Raw genomic sequence first — 8,723 nt, 5'->3', positions numbered from 1 at the left:
CCAGATTGCTGATCCCAGCTGACCCAGGCCACAAAAGTGTTGTCTCCACGCCCTCCATTAAAGGGATGGCAGCTGTGCTAGACATGCTGGGCAAAAAAATGAGGTCAGGTTTTGTCAAAGCCAGTGCAATTCACAGGCGAATTCAACCAGCTAGATTCACAGCAACCGTGCAGTCGGCCCTGCATTTCTGAAATCACAGATAGGAACTGACCTGCTGGCAAGAGAATTTGGGATACATTGTGAACTTCAAAAAGTTTCTGCCTGGAAACTGGAGAGGTAACCATGGCAACTGGGAGGCAGGTTGAACTCTGAGGAGGGCTCTCCATCTTCAGCAGGGAGCTGCGCGCTCTCAGATCTGCCCGGCTCCGCTTTGCGCATGCGCACCACTCCCTTTGTCTGGGCTTGCTTTGTCCAATAGAACATGCTAGCTCAGGAGTCTGGAGACAGCCCTGGCTTCAGCTCTTTCCAGTCTGGATCATTTAATGAAGGGCACCTCGGGCACTGCTGTTTTGTTGCCTGCAAAATGGAAATTAAAAACCTCCTGTGGCCTATTCACAGGAAATGCAGAAGAGGCAGGGGAGTATGGGAGGAGTCTGCAGAAATCGGTATTATTGTCACGTGGCTCTGTCTGGGCTGATTCGAATCCGGGCAAGAGTGCAGGTGAGACTAGGGTTTGATTCATCTGTAACCTTTTCTCCCCCTTTTGTCACACGGAGCACGGGCTGTGCCATGGCTAACACATCTACGCCTGGCAGCTGTGTGATAAAAGTGTGTCTGAGGAGCACGAGGAGCACCAAGCAAAACAAGACCCTGAACCTCGGGACTAGGAGATGCTCCTGGCAGGCTGGATGGTGGGCCGCACCATGTGGACTGAAGGCCTGAGACTCCCATTGGCTCCTCCCACATGGCGGCCCGGCACGGGTCTAGCCCGGGGGCTGTGAAGTAGGAAGTCCCCAGGAGCTGAGGCTGACGAGTTGAGCCCGTGGATGTGGTGTTGACTACATCTGAACTAGAAGTGTGACAGGAAGGACTGCCAGGTCCTACTTGTCTTGGTTCCCCAGTGAGTACGTGGGAGCTTGGGAAAGGCTTCAAACAGCCCAGAGTACACCATATTGACTAACTAGGTCACCTCTCAAGGACTGAGTCTTTTCGACCAATTGTCCCACATGGTGTCTAACTTTGGACTCCATGGTCTTAACCCCCTCAACAACTACTAGCTCGTAGACCTCCCCTCCTGCCTTCCCTCTGCTTCCCCCCTTTCACTTTTTCAGCCTTCTAGTTGAACTCTCTCAGGTCAGAACATCTCCTTTGTCTCTTTCTTCTCTATTTTTTCCCCTTATCCTTCTGCTGGGGACCAAATCCAAGGTCTTGTGCATGCTAGACAATGCTCCACCACTGAGCTGCATCTCCAGGCCACTCCCCCACTCCTCCCTTCGTCTTTTACATCGCGGAGCACAGAGCAGGCCTTGCTGAAGACTGTAACTCTCGAGAGGACCCCTATGAGATGGAAATCTGTATTCTTTTTTTTCTTCTTTGGTTATGGAACTTTAATTTTCATTTAAGCTTATAAAAATATAGCTAGAAATATACTTCTGAATTCTAAAGCTTTTAAAAATTTTTATTTAAACTTGTTTTTCCAAATTCCTACTCTCTTCCCTCCTCCCACTCCCCTCCCTTTCCCTCCACAAACCCTCCCACCCTACCCCCTCCAATCCTAAGAGAGGGCAGTGCACCCCACCTTGTAGAAACTCCAAGGCCCTCCCTATTACATCTAGGTTAAGCAAGGTTTACATCCATAGGGAATAGGATCCCAAGGAGCCGGTACATGCAGTAGAGACAAATCCCAGTGTCACTATCAGTGGCCCCTCAGTCTGGAAATCTGTATTCTAAAACATCATTTTCCTGACTGTCTAGAATTCCGGCCTATAGACAGCCGATCACATGTTAAGTCTTGCTCCAGCCACCTTACATGTTGATGTGAGTATTTTGGCACGGCACCCAGGTCTCCTTCTCCGGGCTGTGGCCACCATCTGTGGCATGCTCTTTGTTGTTGCTCTTGACAGAGGAGACACCTGGTGCCAGGTCAGGCCATCTCAGCCCAGCAGTATCCAATAAATGGTTAAGGTTAGGACCTGTTATTTGGCTTCAGAAGTAGGCATCTGTAAAGGTCCAACACAACTCCAGAGTACCCTTGAAGACCCTCTGGGGGTCTCTCTGAAATGGCATGACATCACTCTCATTGTTTGGTCTATTGCTTGTCTTCGCTCCCGGTTCGGTTCTCCCCCGACAATACATGCCATTGCTGAAGAATGTTTCCTGGGGAAGTCCAGGCAGCAGAAACCTTCCTGAGTCCCCACACCACCTCATGAAATAAGTGTAGAGCTGTCTAAACCCTAGACACAAAGAAAGGGAAGAACTAGGAAAGATGAAGTTTGCCTAAGGTCTCTCATCAGGATACGGGAGAAGCAGGATCTGAAACCCCACAAATATCTACCCTTAACCTCAGCTGCTTTCTCTTAGATGCGACCTCAGAGGGAGCAGAGGGACAATAGGGAAGACTGGAGCCTTTATGGGAGGGTGAGGAGCAGCTCATATTTATTAGCATTTCAGAGATGGGGGCACTGAACTCAAAGCTGCTTAGCCTCAGGATCACTCACCAGTTACAGAGCTGTTTCTGCTTGCTTTTTGCTTTCAAATATAAATCCAGGTACTAATATTTACCCTATAACTATAGAACTCAGAGCAATTAAACCTTTTTTAGCATAGTTGCAAAGGTTTCTGTTATAATTGTGCTAAATAAATGTTTTCCTTTATGCCTGCTGTTTCCAACTCTGATCTTTGCCAAGTCTCTCGTTTTCTGATTCTCTGATCTTTCATCTGCTAAATGGAGGTGATGGCGGTAGGCTAAACAGCTCACTTAGCTCCCATCAACTTCCGAACACATGGAATGGTGCCTGCTCGGACCTGAGAGAGTTCAGTATAACGGTGATGTACTTTTTCTTGTGATGCACTCTGTGCTCCTGTCCCCTGTGACCCTAGAAACTCAGTCTCTCCTGTGATCTCTTAAAGTGCCACCGGGACCCGCCACCCCCACAAAACCTCTCTGACACTTCTGAATCGTTTTTTCCTGCTTTTACTAGAGGTCGGCGGCTTTTTTCCGCCCTGGCAATCTGTGGGTGTGCGTCTCGTCTTCAAGCCTTCCTCCTCTCCTGGCACCCAGACCTCCGAGGTGGGGACAGCCCCGTGAGCTGGGAAGGAGGCCCTGGGGGCTGCCAGTCGCGCCCCGCCCTGTCAGGCTCCCCGCCCCGCCTTCTCCCTCGCAAGACTCGGCCCCAGTTTCTTATTGGCCAGCGACTCCAGGCCCCGCCTCGCCCCTCGGGGATAAAAATCCTTGGTAGTTGCGGTCCCGACGCGTGCTTTTCTGCAGACCCCATCGGAGCACTCCGGTACTTGCAACAGCCTCGCTTTTCCCTATTCGCCCTCCGGTGGCCTACGGAGCCCGCCACTATTCTCCCCACGACTTGCTGTCCTGCGCCCGCAACCATGTGCCGCACCCTGGCTACCTTCCCCAACTCCTGCCTGGAGAGGTAAGAGGAGTGAGTTTGTTTAGCTGTCCCGACGACAAAGTCCTGAAAGTTGGGTAGAGGGGACAGCGGGAAGCGGCTGCAGTGCCTTAAAGCCCCCAAAGTGTTAAGACCTATCAGGGCACAACTCGAGGGCTGCTGTTGTAGCCTAAACTTTGAAGACTTTAGTGAGAAAAGCTTCTAGGGCGGTGGGGGAATGGTCGGGGGTACTCAAGCTTCTGAGACTGAACTACGGGTGGTGGAGTTAGTTCTTGTGGGACTCCTCCGCCATCCCCGCCACAAACTTCTCTGTGCTGGCAGAGCAAACAGAATCCTTACGTGCTCATGGTTTGTCTTTCAGAGCCAAAGAGTTCAAGACGCGTCTGGGGATCTTTCTCCATAAATCGGAGCTGAGCTCCGATACTGGTGGTGTTAACAAGTTCGAGTGGGCCAGTAAACATAGCAAAGAGAGGTAAGTCCTGCTTTTGCCAGCCCCGGGGTTCGGGATGGGAGGAAACCTGAGAGGGAAAATAGGAGGAGACAGGCTAGCGGGCCCTAAGCCACCCTCCCTGCAAATTTTAGTGAGACTGTTTCTGCTGTGCTGTGGCTTCCCAGCTCCATGGAGCAGTTGGCAGAGGCCGGGTTTTGCGGACCCCAGCGGGTGCCTGCATGCAGAACATTCTCTCTTTGAACACAGGGCTAAGACAGAGTCTGCTTCCATTTAGAGAGCACCTTGCCCGGGAGCCCCCCAGCCCCCCTTTTTAATTGAACACCAGCAGTACAGGTGGTGTGCTGGGCTCTGGGGTTGTAGGTAGAATTTCTGCAAAGCTCTAGCTTCGCTGGAGAGGTGTGCAAATCAAAGCCAAGAATCTGGGGAATAGAATCATTTTGGTTACAGAAGAGGGAGAGCCTTAGGGATACTGGCTGAGGGCTAAAGGGCCCCTGGCATCAACCGCTGGATGCCCAGTTGCCTATTATTACATAACATCGCTACTCTGACTGCGTATGAGTTTGAGGGGCTGGTTCTGATAGTCATCAGCTTCTGCCAGGGATGCCTTTCTTGACTTAAAAAATTAATTTAAAAATCTCTGCTCTTTCCCCTTCTCTTGGCAGAATCTTCTCAGAAGATGTTCTGGGATGGAGAGAGTCCTTTGATCTGTTGCTGAGCAGCAAGAGTAAGTAGGACCCTGTTGTCTGCCTGTGGAAGGCACGTGTGTGCTCACGTGCTTGGAGCTTGTCCCAGGGATGCTTAAAACCATGGGCAAAATAATAGTAGTAGTAATAATAATCCCGGTCCCCCAGTGTGTCAGCCTCCATTCAGAACACAAAGCAGAGCCTTGTTCAGGAAAATTACTTTCTAAAAATAGAGCCATTAGCGGCAGTTGCTGTCTTTCCTTCCTTTATTCCCAGCTGCCCCCTAATCTGACCTGTCTCCTCTCTCCCCCTCACCACCAGATGGAGTGGTTGCCTTCCACGCTTTCCTAAAGACGGAGTTCAGCGAGGAGAATCTGGAGTTCTGGCTGGCCTGCGAGGAGTTCAAGAAGATCCGATCAGCCACCAAACTGGCCACCAGGGCTCACCGCATCTTTGACGAGTACATTTGCAGCGAAGCCCCTAAAGAGGTCAGTGTCCTGACCCTGGCCGTGTCTCCCCCAGACCATTCCTGCCTCTTCCCAACTGAGATCAGGGCCAGTGGGGGCCAGTGAGGGGGAAGGATTAGGTTTTGCAGTACTGTAGTCTTCTTGTTTGCAGAGGGGTAGGGTAGGACCTCAGTGACCAGACGCTAGCTTTGTGACTCATGGTGGCACAGGACAAGACAGCAGGTTTTTGCCTTCTCTATATACCTATATTTGTAAATTAGTTATTTTGGGGAACCTCAGCACATCAATGGAGGAACAAGAACTTTGGGTAACCTGGCTTACCTGCCTCCCCACTTTGGGGACAGTTTTTTTTTTTTTTTTTTCTTTTGTGATTCAGCTTTCCCTCCTGGAGGTATCCGCACAGTAACAGTGGCGCCACCTGGTGGGCATATATGAGCAATGTCAAGTTTTTGTGTCTTGTTTTCTGGCTGCTTCTTCTATATTTCCCATCGATCATCTATAGAGATTTCTTAAGTATCACTTACATGCAAGGCTCTTCTATGATCTCAGAGGATATAGCCGTGAACAAAACAAATTTCTAATGGAATTATATTCTAATTGGAGAAGATGTCAGTTAACCAATTCAATATAAGCTGGGTGGGGGTATAGACAGTGCACACAGTGGGAGTTAGGAAGTGGGTGAAACAGCACACAAAGCAGGGGGTGTAAGGACCAAGAGAGGGAAGGACATCCTGCCACAGGGAACAGCAAGGAGACAGTTAGGACATGAGGTCATGCGTGTGGCTGGTGGCCAGGTGTGCTCATCCTAGCTTTTTTTTTTGAATGACACGGGGAGGAAGCTGAGGTGCTCCCTGAACGAGTGGGCTCAGTAGAGCAGCTGCGAGGTTAGCAGACTGGGAGCAAGGGGAGGAAAAAGCAGGTAGGAATTACTGCACAGGTCAGCACGGAGGTGGTGGCTTGGAGCAGGGCTCTGGCCAGACACAACCTCATGCTAATCCCGAGAGCTCAGAGGACCAACCCCTGGGTTTGCTGTGAACTGCCCCGGAGCTGGTAGGATTAGAGAGATGGCTCCGTGGTTAAGAGCCCTTGCTGCTCTTACAGAGGACATAGGCCACCCCACACTAGACCTCCAGAACTCATATATCCCATCACGAGCATGGCAGCTCACAACCTCCTTTAACTCCAGTCCTGGGGATCCAACCCTCTCTTCAGGTCTCCAGGGGCTTCTGCACACGTGTGGCATACACACTTACGCAGATACCAATACATAAAAGTAAATAAATTTTTAAAAAAAATTTAAGAAGGGAGACTCCCTCTTTATTTAGTGTCTGGTATTCTTTCCATGACCTCACTTGCCCGTCGGCCTCTCGGCCCCGCCCCTCCCTACCGCTCGCTCCTTCACCGTTGCGCCTGCCTTGCTTCCCACAGGTGAACATAGACCATGAGACCCGCGAGCTGACAAGGATAAATCTTCAGGCCCCCACTGCCAGCTGCTTCGACGTGGCTCAGGGGAAGACTCGCACCCTGATGGAGAAGGACTCCTATCCGCGCTTCCTCAAGTCACCTGCTTACCGGGACCTGGCCGCCCAAACCTCAGCCGCCTCCTCCACCTCTACATCCAGCAGCAGCCCAGCTGAGCCTTCACACACTTGAGCCTCCACAGCAGCAAAGAAACCATCAGGAAGAGAGGTGGAGTCAGCGGTCCCTGAAGCAGCTGCCCTGTGTGGGAGGCCGGTTCTGCCCAAGTGCCAGAGGACAGTGAAGGGATGCGTTCCTGCCTCCTGGGCGTGAAGCACTCCCTCTTCCCAGATACTGCGGTGGGCTCAGTGTGGGAGAGGCTCCTCACTTCCAGGACCTGTGGCCGAGGGCTGACAAGCGGGCTGTGTGGGGCGCTCTGGGGAAGGTGGCACAGCAGTTCCGTTCTTCCCACCAGGGCCCAGAGACATGCTGGGGCGGTTGGGAACCTTGAGAGCAGGAGCTGGAGAGAACCATAGCAGCCGTTGGTCTACAAGACCTTTGGTCACTCACATCTCAATGTCCTTGTTCCTGGACTGGGCCTAGAAAAAGCTATGAAAGGGGAACCTCCCTTTTTTGTGCTTGCCTTCCCAGAGATACCCAGGGTCCCCTAGCTTAGGCTTCTTAACATTCCTGTGTTCATTCTTGCAGTCTCATGGGGGTTTCAGTGAGTCACAATGATTCTTGCCCCAAATGAGATTTTTATACCTCAGAAAAGCTGGCCTGTGAGTCCCTTTCCAGGTCAGTAACGAGCCCTGGAAAAGAAGCCACTTTGCTTGTGTGACCCTAGACGGGGTGCTCTCGGTGGCCTGTCGATGGCAGCAGGGTCCACTTGTCAACAGGGCTGACTGGGAGGCCTTACTGAGCCCTGCACGGCCTTGGGAGATGAGGTCGAAGAGGAGGGAAGTGGGTGGAAGAGCCTTCAGACACCCGGGATAGCACTTAGGTCCAGCAACTGTGAGGGAGAAAGGGCCATAGAAAATTCATCCGTGGGAGGAGCCTAGAAGTCTCACTGAAATCAAATCAGTTCTCTTTGTGCCTGTGAGCCTGGGAACAAGAGATGCCCCCTGGTGGAAGGGGAGCCTGTGTTTCTTTCCTGTAGACAGGAGATGCCCACTTGTAGTTAGGGGAGAGGTAGGCCAGGGACCAAGATAGCTCTGGAAGGGAAGCCAGAGAGTATTGGGGGGCTGCTTGGAAGAGTGGGGGCTGGGGAAAATCAACCTGACTACCACCTCTGGGTCTTGCCGAACAAACAGTCTAAGTTGGGACTTCCCGCACCAGAGACCAAACTGGCAGTGGAGACCTAGGTTGCCAACATTGTTCTCTCTGCACTTGAAGCTTCCCCAGAAGAACAGTATTTAAGTATAATATATTGTTACATTGTGTCGTGTTGATTGTCTCAGCTAATGTTGTCGCTGTTGTTATTTATTGTGGCTTGTTGGCCTCCACTGGAGAAACTCAGCTGGAGCTCTCGCCTGGCTGTGCCTCCTCCCCACCTGACTCTACCTCTGCAAGCCTGGGGAACCACTGAGGGCTGTGGGGGAGGGGGACACCCCACTGTTTTAATATTTATTTATTGTTAACCAAGGGAGCTGGGTTCCTTTATCGGCGGTGTACACAATCCCCGTTTTTCTGTCTGAGCGTGTCATGTTCTTGTAAGAAATGAAAATAAAATGCAAGAATACCATCCCGTTGCCAAGGACCGTGTGGTTGAGAAGGTGGTCCAGGGAAGTAGGGAGGGCTGGTGACGTCAGAGGCCTCTGGGGATTCTGTAACTTGGGGGTGCAACAGGATGGGGCAGCTGGCTGAAGGCATGCAAGGGTTGAGCTTTGGGGGGACAGTCTACAAGGACCAGCCAGACTCTGCCTCTTCTGCCCATTGCCGTCTGGGTCCCCTCATCCCCGAAACCCTGCTCTCGGTTTCCTGCTCATCACTAACAGAGGCACACAGCAGTGAATGCCTGTATGGCAGCTCTTAGGAGAACGAGGCAAGAGGATTGTGTTTGAGAATAACCTAAATTACATAGTGAGATCCCAATTCGAAA

General features: G+C 51.5%; 1 protein-coding gene across 1 annotated transcript; it reads left to right on the top strand.

Annotated features, from left to right (window-relative positions):
- Window positions 1-3,405: 3,405 nt before the first annotated feature.
- Window positions 3,406-8,366, top strand: Rgs16 (regulator of G protein signaling 16). Its single transcript, XM_050135366.1, has 5 exons — window positions 3,406-3,587; window positions 3,925-4,035; window positions 4,677-4,738; window positions 5,019-5,185; window positions 6,593-8,366. The coding sequence occupies exons 1-5, from the start codon at window positions 3,544-3,546 to the stop codon at window positions 6,815-6,817; spliced, it is 609 nt and encodes a 202-aa protein (XP_049991323.1). The 5' UTR covers window positions 3,406-3,543; the 3' UTR covers window positions 6,818-8,366.
- The last annotated feature ends 357 nt before the right edge of the window (window positions 8,367-8,723 follow it).

This window comes from Alexandromys fortis, unplaced genomic scaffold (genome assembly GCF_014885135.2).
Source record: "Alexandromys fortis isolate MF-2015 unplaced genomic scaffold, M_Fortis_MF-2015_v1.1 scaffold_21, whole genome shotgun sequence".
NCBI classification, from domain to species: domain Eukaryota; kingdom Metazoa; phylum Chordata; class Mammalia; order Rodentia; family Cricetidae; genus Alexandromys; species Alexandromys fortis.
This window is presented reverse-complemented; position numbering and strand designations above follow the sequence as displayed.